General features: G+C 43.4%; 1 protein-coding gene and 2 long non-coding RNA genes across 3 annotated transcripts; 2 read left to right on the top strand and 1 right to left on the bottom strand.

The window, feature by feature from the left end:
* Positions 1–332: 332 nt before the first annotated feature.
* Positions 333–2,370, bottom strand: LOC142940908 (uncharacterized). Its single transcript, XR_012951084.1, has 3 exons — positions 2,258–2,370; positions 1,224–1,298; positions 333–518 (listed from the first exon to the last, which is right to left on the bottom strand). It is a non-coding gene; the product is annotated as an uncharacterized LOC142940908 (long non-coding RNA).
* Positions 2,371–7,236: 4,866 nt separating this feature from the next.
* On the top strand, positions 7,237–8,360 carry LOC142940910 (uncharacterized). Its single transcript, XR_012951085.1, has 3 exons — positions 7,237–7,340; positions 7,433–7,717; positions 8,272–8,360. It is a non-coding gene; the product is annotated as an uncharacterized LOC142940910 (long non-coding RNA).
* A 459-nt stretch (positions 8,361–8,819) lies between these two features.
* On the top strand, positions 8,820–10,444 carry LOC142940907 (uncharacterized). Its single transcript, XM_076083111.1, has 4 exons — positions 8,820–8,978; positions 9,292–9,621; positions 10,143–10,225; positions 10,325–10,444. Exons 1-4 carry the CDS (start codon positions 8,879–8,881, stop codon positions 10,442–10,444), a joined length of 633 nt encoding a protein of 210 aa, XP_075939226.1. The 5' UTR covers positions 8,820–8,878.
* The last annotated feature ends 9,387 nt before the right edge of the window (positions 10,445–19,831 follow it).

The following is a 19,831-nucleotide window of genomic DNA, read 5'->3' as shown; positions in this document are numbered from 1 at the left end:
TTTGTCGTACTGTCACAAAGAAATATGACCCTTTAATCTCCTCTTCTGTGATTGGCTGAAACAGATGGAGACGTCTAAACACAGTCTTGTTTTTTAATGCAGGTTCAACTGTCTGAATGTAAATGTAACAACATCACAATAAGGTTTTGGTGAAAACTGCAAATACATTTATATTATATTCACTTAAAACAACAAATATGTGTCTATTTCTCCAGGACTCCAGGCTGAAGGGAATCACACATCAACAGGTGAATAGAGAAAGAAAAGAGAAACAAAGAACCAGTGAAGCAGAACCAGCAGTCAAGTGTTAGTTTATATTTATTAATTAAATTAATGTCTTTACTGACGACTCTCTTGTTTCTGTTCAGAAGCTGTCAGGTTGGTGGGAGGAGCCAGTCGCTGTGCAGGAACACTGGAGGTGAAACGTGAAGGAGACTGGAGACCAGTATATGACCCTAACTGGGACCTGAAGACAGCAGCTGTTGTCTGTAGAGATCTGGACTGTGGCTCTGCTGTTTCTACCAGATGGAGAGAGGAGTCCTCAATGAGATCTATGTGGTGGATCAACTCTGACTGTGTTCAGTCTGGATCTGCTCTGAAGGATTGTGTATCATCAGGTTCCTCTTCCTCCATCGTGGATCTCACCTGCTCAGGTAAGCCCATCAGTGACATCATCAGTGACATCATCTCTGACAGCAGTGTATCAGGTGGACACACACACACACACACAGCAGCTAGAATGGCAGCAGACTTGTCTGATGAGCTGCTGCCTCAGTAAACCAGGTGCTGAATGCACCAAGATATCTTTATATATGGAACCTCCATGTCTGCTGCTCCAGGACTCCTCTGGGCCGACCACCAAGCATTCATGGTGGTTTGAGTATTAAGCACCAGTGTCACATCCTATAATCTAAACATGTTCTGACACATGTAATATATATTATACTTCACTTCAGCACTTTTAGCGACCAGAAGTGAACCAGGATGTTATTATACCATCAACAAACAATGAAACCTCTTTAACTATCACCATTCACCTGCTTCCACCTTCATAGGATTCACAAACAGATAGAAAACATTTGCGGACAATTGATGAAAGACAAACAACGATATCATACAACAAAGGGTTAAACTGTCCCCGTATGTATGTGGGCTACAGATCCCCGTGGTGTAATGCTAACGCTGGGTCTTCACTCAGTTGGTGCAAAGTTCAGCTCTCTTACCGGTGTTACAGCCCGACTGGTTTCCCTTCCGTGCGTGTGTTGTGTTCACTGAACAGCAGCAGCTGTTTTCTGCCTCTGTCGACACATTCACAAACATATTGCTGGAGATCTAAAAGCCACATCTCATATCCATTGATTGTATCAGTGAGACAACATCACCGCCACGTATGAAGAAATACATTGAAGAAAATATGTTTATGGAAAGATCGCAACGACCGGGATTCAAACTCTGTCGAGCAAAACAGTAATAAATGTAAAGACGGTCACGCTACGAGATCCGCCACATGCTGTTGGTCAGTTGGTTGAACTCAAGCAAGTCTTTCACTGTCCTGAGGGTCCATCGGAGCTTCCTGTGTTTGTTCTCTCTCTCTCTCTCTCTCTCTCTCTCTCACTCACACCGGCTGCCTCTCTCTCTTATTATATATTATTATAATATCTAGATTGATGATTGATTATTAATTCTCTCTCTCACTCCCCCCCCGGCTGCCTCTGCGGACTGTTAGGCCCTGTCCACACTACTCCGTTTCTCCTTGGATGCAGATTTGTCAAATAGAACCGATCTCCGTCCACACGGGAGTTTCAGCATCATTCTCGAGTTGATCTGCGTCCACACGGCAGCCTTCGAAGGCGGACAGCACGTGACCATTAACGTACACTGGGCATGCGCGTGACGGTGTAAACAGGAAGTGGATTGCTTGCAGCGCTGCGGGTCGGTCGGTCGCGGTCTCTCTCTCTCTCTCATATCAACTTTACTTTGACATCAACACTTACACATAAACGTTTACTAGATTATGGTCCATAAATATGGTCAACACACGTCTCTCACTCGTTTCCTCCGTGTTGTTGTTGTCTGTTCTCACTAGTAGCTCTGAACATCATGTCCGCCTAGCTAGCTTCTAAGCTAATTTTAACATTACCGCCAATGGAGAAATGCTAACCGCGATTAGCATTTAATACAACACAAATGTTATGCTAAAAACGCGAATAGAATATATCTACGTACATATTTTCGTGCTTCATAAATACATACTTACAGACTAAGGTCTCTCAAGGCTACCAAACGGAAGAAGTAAAACGTTAGTGCAGCGTGTCTTCTCATTAGAATCTAAAAACAATGAGCTGCTCCATAGGGCTGATGACGCCGCTGGTCACGCTAGTGAGTGTGACGAATCAGGGGCGGAGACGTCATGGTTGCCAAGAACCAATCCAGTAGCGAACACGGGTGTGGGCGTAATTTTTTCTAAGCACATCCGAATCCGACCGTCCACACGCAAACGCAACCCCGGAGTTCTCAAACACCTCCAACCTCGGCGGAGTTTTCAGACTCCTCCGTTTAGGGTGCTCCAAAACTCCGGCGTAGTGTGGCCGCTCAGTGTAAACGTAGCAGATACCTTAGGCCTTAGGCCCTGTCCACACTACTCCGTTTTTACTCCGTATCTGACTGTTAGACTCGTCAGTCATGCACAGTCTTATCTCAGATCTCAACCCCATGTGATCTGTGTCGGTGCGGTGTTTGTCTGATTCCGGACTGCGTGTCTGGCCCAGTACCAACGTCCCCCCTAAAGCCTCAAACCCTGAACCCTTAAGGACTCACTGAGGTCGCCTGGTAAGTGGTTGCGTGTGAGAGACTCGAGGGTTTGAAATGGTGTGAATATGAATGGGACATATCACGTTACCATGACAGCGACTAAAGATAAGCTGTATAACTGTGTATTTATTGTATACTTTGTACTCCCTGATTTGAACGTCTTCAGGCTCTTTCCTCACAGGATGAGGTCATTTCATATCATCTATTTACTCGTGTTTGTCAAAACAGCTTCAATGACAAAGTCAAATATTTGACATATATTAAATATTTAACATGTTGAATATAACTAAATATCCTCTGATTTCATGTTTTCATGTTCCATCTTTAACCCTTAATGTTTCTGAGTACATGTAATACTCCAGGCTGAACACACTGAGCCGTCCTCTTTCTTTAACGGTTTTTACGTCTCCATGCGTCCACTGGTTACCTCGTGTTTAACGTCACATTGCAATGACTTGTGGGTAATTCCCTGAGGCAAAGTCTGCATCTAATGCTGACTTACAGAACGGGTTCATGAAGGACTCAAAGTGTCTGAGAGACTCAAACCCTGGATGGTCTAACAGCGGGAGTCCTAAACCCTCAGGGACTCTACGGGAGCCTCAAAGTCTGTGAGTCCGTGAGGGTGGAGGTTGGGATCGGCCCTCTGCTCATCTACAGGTCCAGGCAGATTGGTTCCGCCCTGTTTCTTTTCTGAATACTCAGATTGTCAGTATATCAATCACTTTACTAACTGCTTTACATGTTATTTTATTTACTAATAGTATTTCTCAGTCCTTTATATTGCTTCTCTTTACATAAAAGAAAGATCCTGTTTGACTTGACACTGTGTTTTATCTCTCTGTCGCTCTCTCTCTCTCTCTCTCTCTCTCTGTCTCTCTCTCTTCTATCATCTCTCCAGACTCTGTCAGGCTGGTGAATGGGACGAGTCTGTGCTCAGGCAGACTGGAGGTGAAGTCTGACCAGTCTGACCAGTCTAACCAGTGGTGGTCCTCAGTGTGTGAAGATGACTTTGACCAGCAGGATGCAGAGGTGGTCTGTAGGGAGCTTGGCTGTGGGGCTCCTTCAGTCCTCCAGGGGGCGCTCTATGGAGAAGTGGAGGCTCCAATGTGGACCAAAGAGTTCCAGTGTGGAGGCCGTGAGTCTGCTCTCCTGGACTGTAGAAGCTCAGGCTCAGATAGAAACACCTGCTCACCTAGCAAAGCTGTTGGACTCACCTGCTCAGGTAGAAGAGGAGCTGCAGCTTTGATCTGGTTCATCTCTGTTCTACTGAAACTCACTTTGTTCTTTACTGACGACTCTCTTGTTTCTGTTCAGAACCTGTCAGGTTGGTGGGAGGAGCCAGTCGCTGTGCAGGAACACTGGAGGTGAAACGAGGAGACTGGAGACCAGTATATTACTCTGGCTGGACCCTGAAGACAGCAGCTGTTGTCTGTAGAGATCTGGACTGTGGCTCTGTTGTTTCTAACAGATGGAGAGAGGATTCCTCAGGGAGATCTATGTGGTGGATCGACTCTGACTGTGTTCACTCTGGATCTGCTCTGAGAGAGTGTTTAACATCAGGTTCCTCTTCCTCCATCGTGGATCTCACCTGCTCAGGTAAGCCCATCAGTGACATCATCTATGACATCATCTCTGACAGCAGTGTTTCCAGCATGTTCCTTCCTCTGTCACAGTGACAGTCAGTGGGTTTCTATTGGACTGAACTGTGAAGTTATCCAGGACAACGACATCCTGAAGTGTAGAGAGGTGGGCTGGTTTCTGGAAGCTTCAAACCTCCAGAGACTGCTGAGCTCCACCTGGAGGACACACACACACACACACACACACACACACACATACACATACACATACACACACACACACACACACACACACACACACACACACACACACACACATATACATATACACACACACACACACACATACATACACACGCACACACACACACACACACACACACACAGACATATACATATACACACACACACACACACACACACACACACACATATACATACACACACACACACACACACACACACACACACACACACATATACATATACACACACACACACACACACACACACACACACATATACATATACACACACACACACACACACACACACACACATATACATATACACACACACACACACACATACATACACACGCACACACACACACACACACACACACACACACACACACAGAACATGAAGACAATGGAGTGAGGTCGTATTGTTGCGATCTAATAGAAAAGTTTCAGAATAAATAAATGATTCTTCGTGAATAATAATAATTAAAGTGATTCATTATTGACTGCATGAACTGTACCAGCCTCCATGTTACAATAACAACACATCAACAGTTTCCTCTTAGTTTATTAAACGTGATGATGTTTCCTCAACGAACACATTCAAGTTAAAATCCAACATTTAATCAAATCATAAGTCATTGATTATATTTGTTGTACATTAATATTCATGCAGTCAATGTATATCCATAATGATCTCTGTGTGCAGTGTTGATAGTGGTGGAGGTGGAGTCCTCCATAGATTCAGACTCATGACTAACAGACAGGAAACGATGCAGCATGTGATCAGTGAGGCAGTTTGTAGTCTGATACCAGCCTCACTGTTTCCTGTTCACTCTCCTACAGACGGACCAGAGCAGCATTAAGCTACTGCTAATGCTGACTCAGCATTTACTGCTGCTCCACAATAACACACCTCAACAAGACAATCACTATGGGGCTTTTATTGTGAAGGACTCACAGGAAACACAATGTATTCATCACTGAGTACTGAGAGACCGTCATGACTCGCTGCCTCTGATTGGCTGAACCATTTAAACCCTTTTTGCTGCCTGATAATAATCAATATAACATGTTGTTATTATGTCTTCTTAACTTTGGACTTTTCTGTTTTTAGCCCCTCCCCTCAGGATGCTCTGCCTTCTGAGGGAAGCTCTTGTTAATAAGCATTTCAATTTAAGAAATAATAAATGTCTTGTTTGTCGTACTGTCACAAAGAAATATGACCCTTTAATCTCCTCTTCTGTGATTGGCTGAAACAGATGGAGACGTCTAAACACAGTCTTGTTTTTTAATGCAGGTTCAACTGTCTGAATGTAAATGTAACAACATCACAATAAGGTTTTGGTGAAAACTGCAAATACATTTATATTATATTCACTTAAAACAACAAATATGTGTCTATTTCTCCAGGACTCCAGGCTGAAGGGAATCACACATCAACAGGTGAATAGAGAAAGAAAAGAGAAACAAAGAACCAGTGAAGCAGAACCAGCAGTCAAGTGTTAGTTTATATTTATTAATTAAATTAATGTCTTTACTGACGACTCTCTTGTTTCTGTTCAGAAGCTGTCAGGTTGGTGGGAGGAGTCAGTCGCTGTGCAGGAACACTGGAGGTGAAACATGAAGCAGACTGGAGACCAGTAGTTTACTATGGCTGGACCCTGAAGACAGCAGCTGTTGCCTGTAGAGATCTGGACTGTGGCTCTGCTGTTTCTATCAGACGGAGAGAGGAGTCCTCAATGAGATCTGTGTGGATGATCAACTCTCACTGTGTTCACTCTGGATCTGCTCTGAAGGATTGTGTATCATCAGTTTCCTCTTCCTCCATCGTGGATCTCACCTGCTCAGGTAAGCCCATCAGTGACATCATCAGTGACATCATCTCTGACAGCAGTGTATCAGGTGGACACACACACACACATGCAGCAGCTAGAATGGCAGCAGACTTGTCTGATGAGCTGCTGCCTCAGTAAACCAGGTGCTGAATGCACCAAGATATCTTTATATATGGAACCTCCATGTCTGCTGCTCCAGGACTCCTCTGGGCCGACCACCAACCAGCCTGAAAGGACTCCTCCTTCAGCTCCACAGCTTTCTTATTCACTGGTTTCCACCTGCAGCTTCTTTGGTTTCCACCATAACAGGCACCAATGACCTACTGGACACAACTTAGAGCAGCTCAGCTCAGCCGGGGGCTCGTCAGTACCTCCACACCGTCCTTCAGCCTGGACCCTCCTGAAGGAGAGAGTCCAGCCCCATCTCTTTGAGATGTTAGGGATCATTTTATCAACACATTTATATTCTGGGTCACAGATCTTCAAAGAATGTTATTTAGTGTCTGATGTCTTTTCTCTCTCTCTCTCTCTCTCTTCTTCTATCATCTCTCCAGACTCTGTCAGGCTGGTGAATGGGACGAGTCTGTGCTCAGGCAGACTGGAGGTGAAGTCTGACCAGTCTAACCAGTGGGGGTCCTCAGTGTGTGAAGATGACTTTGACCAGCAGGATGCAGAGGTGGTCTGTAGGGAGCTTGGCTGTGGGGCTCCTTCAGTCCTCCAGGGGGCGCTCTATGGAGAAGTGGAGGCTCCAATGTGGACAAAAGAGTTCCAGTGTGGAGGCCGTGAGTCTGCTCTCCTGGACTGTAGAAGCTCAGGCTCAGATAGAAACACCTGCTCACCTGGCAAAGCTGTTGGACTCACCTGCTCAGGTAGAAGAGGAGCTGCAGCTTTGATCTGGTTCATCTCTGTTCTACTGAAACTCACTTTGTTCTTTACTGACGACTCTCTTGTTTCTGTTCAGAACCTGTCAGGTTGGTGGGAGGAGCCAGTCGCTGTGCAGGAACACTGGAGGTGAAACATGAAGCAGACTGGAGACCAGTAGATTACTTTGGCTGGACCCTGAAGACAGCAGCTGTTGTCTGTAGAGATCTGGACTGTGGCTCTGCTGTTTCTAACAGAGAGAGAGAGGATTCCTCAGGGAGATCTATGTGGAGGATCTACCCTCACTGTGTTCACTCTGGATCTGCTCTGAGAGAGTGTTTAACATCAGGTTCCTCTTCCTCCATCGTGGATCTCACCTGCTCAGGTAAGCCCATCAGTGACATCATCAGTGACATCATCTCTGACAGTAGTGTATCAGGTGGACACACACACACACACACATGCAGCAGCTAGAATGGCAGCAGACTTGTCTGATGAGCTGCTGCCTCAGTAAACCAGGTGCTGAATGCACCAAGATATCTTTATATATGGAACCTCCATGTCTGCTGCTCCAGGACTCCTCTGGGCCGACCACCAACCAGCCTGAAAGGACTCCTCCTTCAGCTCCACAGCTTTCTTATTCACTGGTTTCCACCTGCAGCTTCTTTGGTTTCCACCATAACAGGCACCAATGACTTACTGGACACAACTTAGAGCAGCTCAGCTCAGCCGGGGGCTCGTCAGTACCTCCACACCGTCCTTCACCCTGGACCCTCCTGAAGGAGAGAGTCCAGCCCCATCTCTTTGAGATGTTAGGGATCATTTTATCAACACATTTATATTCTGGGTCACAGATCTTCAAAGAATGTTATTTAGTGTCTGATGTCTTTTCTCTCTCTCTCTCTCTCTCTGTCTCTCTCTCTTCTATCATCTCTCCAGACTCTGTCAGGCTGGTGAATGGGACGAGTCTGTGCTCAGGCAGACTGGAGGTGAAGTCTAACCAGTCTGACCAGTCTAACCAGTGGGGGTCCTCAGTGTGTGAAGATGACTTTGACCAGCAGGATGCAGAGGTGGTCTGTAGGGAGCTTGGCTGTGGGGCTCCTTCGGTCCTCCAGGGGGCGCTCTATGGAGAAGTGGAGGCTCCAATGTGGACCAAAGAGTTCCAGTGTGGAGGCCGTGAGTCTGCTCTCCTGGACTGTAGAAGCTCAGGCTCAGATAGAAACACCTGCTCACCTGGCAAAGCTGTTGGACTCACCTGCTCAGGTAGAAGAGGAGCTGCAGCTTTGATCTGGTTCATCTCTGTTCTACTGAAACTCACTTTGTTCTTTACTGACGACTCTCTTGTTTGTGTTCAGAACCTGTCAGGTTGGTGGGAGGAGCCAGTCGCTGTGCAGGAACACTGGAGGTGAAACATGAAGGAGACTGGAGACCAGCAGTTTACTATGACTGGACCCTGAAGACAGCAGCTGCAGCTGTTGCCTGTAGAGAGCTGGACTGTGGCTCTGCTGTTTCTAACAGACAGAGAGAGGATTCCTCAGGGAGATCTATGTGGTGGATCGACTCTGACTGTGTTCACTCTGGATCTGCTCTGAGAGAGTGTTTAACATCAGCTTCCTCTTCCTCCATCATGGATCTCATCTGCTCAGGTAAGCCCATCAGTGACATCATCTATGACATCATCTCTGACAGTAATGTCTACAGCATGTTCCTTCCTCTGTCACAGTGACAGTCAGTGGGTTTCTATTGGACTGAACTGTAAAGTTAACCAGGACAACGACATCCTGAAGTGTAGAGAGGTGGGCTGGTTTCTGGAAGCTTCAAACCTCCAGAGACTGCTGAGCTCCACCTGGAGGACACACCTGTCTGTCTGTCTGACCTGTGACATCACGTCCTTATTCAGGGTCCATCTTGTTCAACGGAGGGTAAACATGAACTTTCATCATCTCTCTGTGGTTACAGACCTGCTGCTTCAGCCAATCATCACTGTGTCCTCCTCAATGTACGGGGTCTCCGAGGCCCAGCAGCAGGGGGCTCCGGTGCTCAGGCGCTCCACCTTCACCATCAGCTGCTCCATCCAGCCACAGTACCCAGGAGGCTCCTTCCAGCTCACCTTCACCTCCTCCAACTCAGCACACAACTACACCCAGCCGGCTGTCAATCACTCTGCCCACTTCCTGTTTCCTGCTGCAGAGCCCGCCCACCAAGGAAGCTACAGCTGTGTTTATCACCTCCATGTTTTTAATCATAACTTCTCCTCTGAGAGCCGTCTGCTCTCCATCACTGTCTTAGGTAAGCTGACTGTTCACATGCAGGTTTGAAGATGATTGGTCCAAACTGACTGAAGATGATCAGCTGACCACAGAGTCCATGTTGTTGTTTCTGGAATGACTCTGACTCCTGTCATTGTGTGACACATGTCATATAGCAACCAAACCTCAACACAGTCTATAAACAGCTAACAACCTACTGGAGGACAGAGCAGGTTTGGGTACCAGGATGACTCTGGTTCTCTGAGAACTGAAGCAGCTTCTGACGTGACCAATCACAAAGCTCCACTGTCACCACATCAGTCATAACACCTCTTAGCCCCCAACTCTCCATTTTCAAGTGTAGTTCCTCCACCAATCAGAAGCAAGAAGGGCGGTGTGCTCCGATACCTCACTCAGAGAACCAGGGTCATCCTGGACACCAAACACTGAGACAGTCGTTAACGTGTTGATGTGTGTCAGTGATTGTAGATTTCAGGGTCAGTGGGAGCTGTTGGACTCATGATGTCGTGTGATGTGATGACTGTCCATGTGTTTGTTCAGATCCAACTCCTCTGATCATCAAAGCCATCGTCCTGCCGCTGGCTCTGCTGTTGCTGAACGTTGCCCTTTACTTCTACTGTAAGGTACGGACACACGTCTGCTGTTTAGACCAGCCATGAGATGAAGCTCTCGCTCTGTGTTTAGTGAACTGAAGACAGGACTGTGCTGTCATGTCTCTGCAGGCCAACAGGGGGCAGATGCCGTGCAGACAGAAGAACACTGAGCTGGATCAGTATAAGCTGGGTGTTCCTGCAGCTGAAGAAGAAGAAGAAGAAGAAGAAGGAGCTCAGGGAGCAGAGTAGCTCCTCCAAGCAGCTCATCTCACATCCAGATGGTTTCTACCACACAACCACCACCAGCTCCCTTTGAGACGCATGTTCCCTTAAACCAGAAGGCTGAATATGATCTCACATTATTGTAGCCTGTCTGTCTTACTCTCAACAATGTGTGAAAAGCTATTCACTCGCGACTCAGCCTGAAAACACAGATGCTTCCACGCTGAGAGCCGAGTAAGAAGAGAGTGAATACCTTTCCAGCACTTCCTCTTACAGTTTGAAATCCCCCCCCTTTTGGCCATCTTAATTCCTATTGGCTAATTTCGGTTGCCTCCTCCTGGCGTCAGGCTTCCGAAAACCCTCGCGCGGGCACAACCTGCAAATGTCTGTCTAGAAGTCTGACTTTCCCTTGGCTATTCTTCACAGTTTAATACATTCAATGACTGTATTTTATGGCTTAACACTTCTTTGGTAAACATTCTATATAACGATTAGGATTTGCAACTTTTGGCAAAAACCTTCACAAGTTTCACAAACAAATATAAAGGTGCTACAAATTCTACTAAGATACACTTCTAACTACAAATTCTAAAACACTTCTAATTATGAATCTTCTAATTATGTATTCCAACATACTTCTAATTATGATTTCTTAATTATGAATCATTAAACACTTCTATTATAATTTCTTAAAACACACTTCTAAACCCCAAATTTCCTACAAGACGCATGTTCCCTTAAACCAGAAGGCTGAATATGATCTCACATTATTGTAGCCTGTCTGTCTTACTCTCAACAATGTGTTGGTCTCTCCACACCTTCTGACTTCCTGTCTGTGGCTCTCAGCTCCAAGCCCATTGGTTCCTGCTGAAGACGTGAATCTTTAAAAACACCTCACAGATATAACGTTTCATTTAAAGTAGACTTGAGAGCAGGTTTACCAGAGTCCAAGCAGACACCAGACTATCAGGAACAATGTTAGTGTGAGATATTAGAATAAACATGAACCATTGACTTCTATCTTCTACATTCTGCACAACGATACTCAATGTTCACAATCTGTTGCTGTTTGTCCTTTAAAACATAGAATGAGCTTCATGACTTCACTTTAGCCTCCTTGTGGTTCACGTGACTCTTTATTGTCGTGAGCAACATTTATCTAAAAGATAATCAGAACAATACAAATATGAACAACGTCCCGCTGGGATCAGCCCCTAAAAACTCATTTATTTCAGATTCAGAAGTTTTTCCTATTTTGCTCGTTGTTGTTCTTAATCATTGTAGTTCATTGTGTAATGAAGGATTTTTGATATTTCATAAGAATGCTATAATTAAGGATTTAGCTTGTTTTTCATAATTAGAGGGTTTTACTTCAATCATTTGCATTTTGCTTAGTTTTGTAATTAAGGATTCAGCTTGTTAGATGGGTTGGAGTGTTTGGGAAATTGTGGATTCCTTCTAGACGGCCTGGCTGGTTATTAGGTGCTGGAGGCACCGTATTGCTGCTCAGCAGAACAATGAATCAAAAATACAGAAACACAAAAATGTAACTTAGAGAGGCATAGGGCTCTGTACCTCTCGTAAGATGGAGCGGCTGCACGGACGTGCGGTTACGACACACACACACACACACACACACACACACACTTGTAGGGCTTTCCAGGTTATCAAGTGGTTCGGTACGTAGGTACTTTCCGAGTGACTGATCAGGATGGTGTGCTTCATGGATTATGTTTGACTTTCTCATAGGCGCCGGCTGACGTCTGCAGTAACCCTGGCCGAGCGCGGTGGCGCATTCATACACACACACGTTTCATTTTGAACTTTTTATTTTCTACCTTTTAGGCTTCTGTTAAGGTCACCTTTGGCCTTTTGACGTTCACCTCGTAAAAGGTAGTGGACCGCGTCCGCATTCCTTGCCCCTTACGGACAAGGGTTCCTTAAGGACCTGGGCGCAAGTTATGCAAAAGAGTACGTATATATGAGAATACTCTGTTATTAATCTTATGCTGGGCCAAAACGCTGTATTATGTTGTGTATCTTTCGTTGTTGATGTATTATCATGTATCCCTGTAACCTGTTGAACCCATGCGATGAGGAACACATGTCTGAGTATTCTTAAACCAGTGAGCACGGTGTGACCTACGTCCTGAGGACCAGTAGAGGTCGTTGTGTTAGATAACGATCCATCAATGAATGTCTACATTTAAGGGGGGTTACCATGCGCATGTCATGCCTCAGGAGGAAGGCACCAGGGGGGTTGAAACCTTCCCCCGGTGTTTCTAGAGTATAAATACTCCCGGTTTTAGACAATCGGGGTAGAAGTAGAGGTAGCAGTAGTTGGGGCAGTAAGTCCACCAGGACATAACACAAATATGAACAACGTCCCGCTGGGATCAGCCCCTAAAAACTCATTTATTTCAGATTCAGAAGTTTTTACTATTTTGCTCATTGTTGTTCTTAATCATTGTAGTTCATTGTGTAATGAAGGATTTTTGATATTTCATAAGAATGCTATAATTAAGGATTTTATTATTATTGTTGTTGTACTTCATTAATGTTGCAATCAAGGTATTTACATGTTTTCATAGTTCAGGATTTTGCTCATTTCATAAGAATTTAACAATTTTTTGTTCGTAAATTTACTTAATTTTAAGGAATTAAAAAAAGAAATGTAACAAAGTATTTTGCTTAAATCATGAGCCTTTCACTTGATTTTGTAATTAACGAAATTTCCTTTTTCATTCAGATTTTACTTATTTTGTACTTCATGAATTTACAATATTATGTAATTAAAGATTTTGCTTATTTTTACAACTAAAGATTATTCTAATTAATAATTGTGTTTTGCTTATTTCATAAGAACTTTGCTTATTCCTGTTTTTAAGTATTTTGATTACTTTTGTGCTAAATATCCGAACTAATCAAACAATGTGAATAAAATAAGAATACACACGTAGAACTAAACGCACATACTTGTACTGCACAGATACATGTAGTACTAGTACTACTTTAACAAAGTACTTGAAGGGTTGTTGAACTCGGGTCCAGTCGGATCATTTCTGGACGTGGAACGGACGACTGTAACTGTAACAGAGTAATATGTATTTCATTTTTGTTGTATTTTTCACTATTTTTAATGTAATTTCCTATTTTTGAAGAGAGTAAAACAAAGAGGTAAAAACGAGGTCTCTTTTAGTGAGTAACAGCGCCGCCAAAATCCTGTTTGTGGCCACAATATGTATTACACCCGTAGTGCTGAGAACTACCATAGAGAATGAATGGAGAACGTTTAGAGAGTTAAGCTCTGCTGCTGAAACCGTGAGACGTTCATGACCGCATACTTCACCAACTGGTTCATTCTATTACATTTTTAATTACATTTATTTTATATAGACCAAAATCACAAATTTGAGGTTTAATTACAGCTACTTTGTCATATTGAGACATGATATTGAATTAAATACAGATGGAATTGCTTCTTTAAATTTAGCTACAGCACCATCAGATAGACATCTAGTGTAGAAACTGTTGCCTAATGTTGTACACTCCGGTAGTAGAAATGTAAAAGTTATTAGATAATGGTCCGATTAAAGAGGGTTCTGTGGAAGGACTATTAAATGTTCTATTTTAATTCATGTACACTCTGACAGAAGCCAATCTACTAATGAGATAAACGCAGCACTAAGGCATCAGTATCAACATCCACATGAATATTAAAGTCCCCTACAATCATGACTTCATCTGTTTAAGGACCAGACTTGATAAGAACTCTGACCTGGGGCCCGGTACACTGTAACTAATAGAACTGGCTTTAAGAGTCCACATTTAATCCTCCTGTTTTGTTGGTGGTGTTAACTTGTATGAGGTTATGTTGTTGAACTCCTCTTCTGTCTACTTCTCATTTCATTCACTTACAGACATTGTTTAACGACAGTAGCTGAAGTAAAACACATCTATCAGAAATAAGAAGACGACACTGACAGCATTCATCTGACAGGAACAGCTCAGCCTGTCATGGAAACAGTATAATCTGCAATCAGTCAGCAGCTTCTTGTGAAATCAGATAGAATCAGTTTCACACAACCGCAGTTCAGAAGCTGTGGTGAAGAACACGAGTCCTCCTCTTCATCTGAGTAACAGCAGCTCAGAGTTACACTCACGCTGCCTCAGCAGAGAAATACTACCAAAGTGATGTACGAACACATGTTCCCTGTTCAACCTAAAGACTGTTGTTAGTGACTTTGGTCATGTTATGTACAGTACACAGATTTAGAGAGTACAGCTTTGTGTTGTAAACAGTAACAACACTAGTACATCAAATGTCTTCCTAACTGTGACCTTTCTGCTAAAATGGAGCTGCATTTTACCATTATTATGTTTATCATCAACAACATGATCTCATCATCTTATTTGAAGTAGAATTGTTGCTTCCTGGATTCATATTTGTCCTCTGCAGTGATGTTGCCTCCTGACTCATTATTTACTTTATTAACAAACAATATTTCATGTAAATGTTCAATTATGTCAATAATAATATCATAAAACATAAACATGAGTAAGTGCTGTCACACTGTACATAGAACATATTTGGTCTGCGATGGTAATGGTGTGTGCTCCTCTCCATGCAGGAGATCCTTCCTCAGCTGCTTCTCTTGAGGACATGAGGGTCGTCATCCCGTCCTGTTGTGGTCTTCAGGCTGCTCCTGGACTGAAGCGGGACACGTGGCGCCAACACTTCCTCCTCTGAGGGTCTCTCACTGGGACCACAGGTCCTCGTCTTCAACTCCTCAACAGATGGAGTCGGGTCCTCAAACGCCTCCTCAAGTACGAGCCTCATCACTTCATCCACGTACTCTGAATATGAAGACATTATTTAAATGATAGTTTTCTTGTTCTAAATTAAATACGCTTCCTTCCTTATTTATGTTGAAACTTTGTCATTTGTACTTGTTAAAATCCCACCTTCATTGTATTATGTTTATTATAAAATAGTTTTACACTTCCTGTATGTAGGCTCTGTTTTAACTGGCTTTATATGCATTTAATGTTCTTTGACTTGGGGAACACGACCGTGTAGACAGATGTTCCTGCAGATGTTACTTGTTCACGGTCCTCATTTTCATTACAATGCTCGACTGTAAGGCTCAGCCTACATTAACAGAATCATGGTAACACTTCTCTAATTCAGTCACTTTGTTATAAGAGGTTACAGAATCTATTATAAAGTATTTATTACCTGATCAACGTTCCATGAATGTGAAAACCACGTTCCTGTGTTCAGAGCACAGGATGAAGATGTGGAAGTCCTCCAGAGATGATGTCTGGTGGAGGTGACTCAGCTTCTCCACGTCTTTCACTCATCTCTTGTTCACCACCATTTTCTCCTCTTTTTGGGGTGAAACTGACCTTTGAGCAACATCACAAAGAACTGTGTAAAGTAGCAGCTGTGACATCATACATCAGCTTCTGTGAAGACAGCAGTGTCCCATCATGCACCAGGGTGAGTAACATCAACAACAAACTGGTTCACAGCTAAACTCAGACAGCTCAGGTTTCTAAAGGAAGAGACATTGAGGAGTGGAGACCAGGACCGGTTCAAAGACTGAGAATACAGCAGGAGGTGAGAGATGCTGAACCATGATATCCTGAGAAATCCTCTGCAAACACTGCTGGTAGTACTCACAGTATTAGTACTTTAACTGTAACAGAGTACTTCTACACTGTGGTATTAGTACTTTTACTGCAGTAAAAGATGTGAGTACTTCTTCCATCTCTCTCAGGAGAAACTTGATAAAGAGCAACAACAGAGTCGGTTTGAATCAGGAGTTCACTAAATCACCAGAAGTAATAAATCACCAGAAACTATTCAGTGAAGGAGAAACAAACTGACGACACATGATGTAAGATCACCAGAGCAACACACAGGAAGGTGCTGGATGTGCTCACAGAGATATTGATCTGTTGATTGACAGTCAGACGGACCAATGGGTTCAGAGCTGAACACATCCTGCAGCTTCATGAAGGACTCATTATAACAAAATGACTACAAAGAGACATAATGCAACTACAGAGAGACTCAAACAACCATACACACATACACACATATACACACATACACATACACACACACACATACACACATACACACACACGTCAACACTCGTATGTTTGTCTGTTCGTCTGATGCAGCTTGTAGTGTGTAATGTTAGATTGTGCTGCTTCGCTCTCCATCTCACTGCCTCTCTACTCACCTGACTCTAGACTACAGACACACTCGTTAGGACAAACACACAATCATGACTACAGACACACCCGTTAAGACAAACACACAATCATGACTACAGACACTACAGACACACTCGTTAAGACCAACACACAATTATGACTACAGACACACTCGTTAGGACAAACACACAATCATGACTGCAGACACACTCATTAAGACAAACACACAATCATGACTACAGACACTACAGACACACTCGTTAAGACCAACACACAATCATGACTACAGACACACTCGTTAGGACAAACACACAATCATGACTACAGACAAACTCGTTTGGACAAACACACAATCATGACTACAGACACACTCGTTAAGACAAACACACAATCATGACTACAGACACATTCGTTAGGACAAACACACAATTATGACTACAGACACACTCGTTAGGACAAACACACAATCATGACTGCAGACACACTCGTTAAGACAAACACACAATCATGACTACAGACACTACAGACACACTCGTTAAGACCAACACACAATCATGACTACAGACACACTCGTTAGGACGAACACACAATCATGACTACAGACACACTCGTTAAGACAAACACACAATCATGACTACAGACACACTCGTTAGGACAAACACACAATCATGACTACAGACACACTCGTTAAGACAAACACACAATCATGACTACAGACACACTCGTTAGGACAATCACACAATCATGACTCCTCAATGGTAAGAAGAGACCAACACAGGACCTGTGTTTGAATAACACACATGCAGATGAATCTGGTGCAGTAGTTGGTGTGTCAGCTTTGTTGTGTGTTTGAGTCCAGTCGTGTCTCCTGTGGGAGAGATATTAAACATCAGCAGGATGTTATAAGAGGAAAGCCATCAGTCTTCTTATGGTGCTGAAAAAATAAGTCCTTTTTCAGTGACAGTTCGTTGAGTTAAACATATCTGAGAAAGTGTTTCTCACAAAAATAAATGTCTTTGCGAGTTTTGTTCTGCTGACTTCATTACGTTGAACAGAAGTGAAGTGTGAATCTCATTTAGAGCATGTCAAACATTTACCCGTCATGTCTCAATGCGACCACCAGATGGAGCTACAACCCCACAGAAAACTCTTCTTTCAGCCACTGGAGCTGATGAATTCAGCAGGAATGTGGAGCAGCACCAAACTGATCTTAACCTCCACATGGACGCTCACCTGGAGATGAGGCGCTCAGGGTTCACCTGAAAGATGAACGTACACGTCAGCAGGTCATTTATCTCCTCCACTGACTGAAACATGAAGCAATGAGCTCATAATATGAGACTAAAAGACTCCACTCATGTCTTCACTATAACTATTTTAAACCGTGTGTGTGTGTGTGTGTGTGTGTGTGTGTGTGTGTGTGTGTGTGTGTGTGTGAGTGTGTGTGTGTGTTGCCGTGAAAATATCTCCCACACTCTCTCTGCTCCCTGAACACAACACTGTGGGAAGAGGAGGACGTTTGTGTGTTTCCAGTCTCCATCTTTAGATACTGAGACAACTCGCAGGCTTCCTCGTGGACTGAAGAACTGTGAAGAATTTATTGATTTTACCTCCAAATCAGTCCTGAAAAAGAACCCAAAACACATGAGAGGCAATGATTGTGAAGGTTTTTCTCTTATTAAAAACAAACTAGGCCTATATTTAAAAAAAAAAGGATTTCAGAAATCCGTGTCCGTCGTGACGATCTGGTCTCTCTGTCGTCCTTTAGCATCTATTTGTAGTCCTTTTACATTTCTATGTAGTTTTTTAGAAACTCCTTGTGATCATGTTTCTCTTTGTAGTCACTTTGCCTCCCTGTGATTGTTTTGTATCTACTTTAGTCATTCTGTGTCTCTTTATAGAAATATTGTTTCTTTTTGTTGCTATTTTGCATCTATTTCTATTTGTTTTGTGGTCGTTTTGCATTGAATAAAAGCGGAGCGCTCAGAAAATTCACTCTCCTCATCAGGAACGATTGAAAGAATACGGTGAACGCTTTATAGACACAGGCGCTAAGAATGTTTATTCCCCCCGAATAACACGCTTATTCAGTCATGAATATTACATTTGATTGATATTAATCTGAAAGTTATAGTTCAGCTATTTTATTCAAGTTATTATACGATGTACGAACCAACAGTCGATATAATAAAACTCTTTTTGGTTACTTGGGTTATGTGGTGGTGAATGTTCAGATGTAGCGATACCTTAAATAATGTGCTGTGATTCGTAGATATCCCCCCAGAAAATCAATTCATATGTTATTCATCGTAATCATGAACGAGGAAGAACGAGACAAAACAAGAGGAGGTGGATGGGTCAAACAAACAGAGGTCTTTCAGCCAGTTGACCAAAGTTCGTTCTCCAAAGTGAAATAGTTATTTGAACCCAAACGACGATCTTTTTCCAAACATAACCAAGAATTTCACAATAAACCCAACTAAGTAGTTTTGTTGCCTAAAACAAACAGATTTTCTTGGGAAGACGTAAGTTTATTTTGATGGAGAACGTGTGTGAAAAGCAGACATTGACTTGTGTTACTGGAGGGGTAACGTTTTGTAAGACATCATACGAACCGTTGTATGAGGATACGCTGGTATCTTAACAAACAATCTATTTGCAGCCCACATCATTACTCTAGAAATGTGTTCATGGCCACTTTGATGAACGTAAGTCCAATAATCTCACTTTTTGCTCTGTTTTTGGTCTCCACCACCTCCCGAGGGACATATCTGTCTCTTTGGCTGATAAATGTTCCACTTTGTTCCCCAGCTAGCCTCTAACTGAGTGTGTCTTCTGTGTTGTTGCTCAGCAGGTAGAGTTCTCATTGTTTTTCTATTTAAAACGGATCTAACAGAGAAACATGACTTTGGTGCGGCCGACGAGCTGAAACATGTGTTTTAGAATAAATGTGGGCGATGAAATGATCTCTCAGGTTTTTATTCAGACAAGCGGTGTGTTTGTGTGTGCGTTTGCACTGTGACCTTTCCTTCCTGTGGAGGCAGTGGGCAGTCCGTCACCCAGCTGTCAGGGCCTCCGTCCAGCGTTTTCCAGCTCAGACTGTGGGAAAGTTTGAACCCCGGTTTGTCCCACAAGGCTCGCTAATATCCAACAACCGACCCCCCTTTCTCATCCTGCTTCCTGGAC

This window comes from Anarhichas minor, unplaced genomic scaffold (assembly GCF_050575085.1).
Source record: "Anarhichas minor isolate MPS153535 unplaced genomic scaffold, ASM5057508v1 ptg000119l, whole genome shotgun sequence".
Classification (NCBI taxonomy): domain Eukaryota; kingdom Metazoa; phylum Chordata; class Actinopteri; order Perciformes; family Anarhichadidae; genus Anarhichas; species Anarhichas minor.
Note: the sequence above shows the minus strand (reverse complement) of the source record. Positions and strands in the feature narration are given on the sequence as shown.

Coding starts and splice junctions, on each gene's coding strand:
- LOC142940907 (XM_076083111.1), top strand. CDS start 8,879: ATGTGGTGGATCGACTCTGACTGTGTTCACTCTGGATCTGCTCTGAGA. Junction 8,979..9,291: donor CATGGATCTCATCTGCTCAG/GTAAGCCCATCA, acceptor CTGTGGTTACAG/ACCTGCTGCTTCAGCCAATC. Junction 9,622..10,142: donor GCTCTCCATCACTGTCTTAG/GTAAGCTGACTG, acceptor GTGTTTGTTCAG/ATCCAACTCCTCTGATCATC.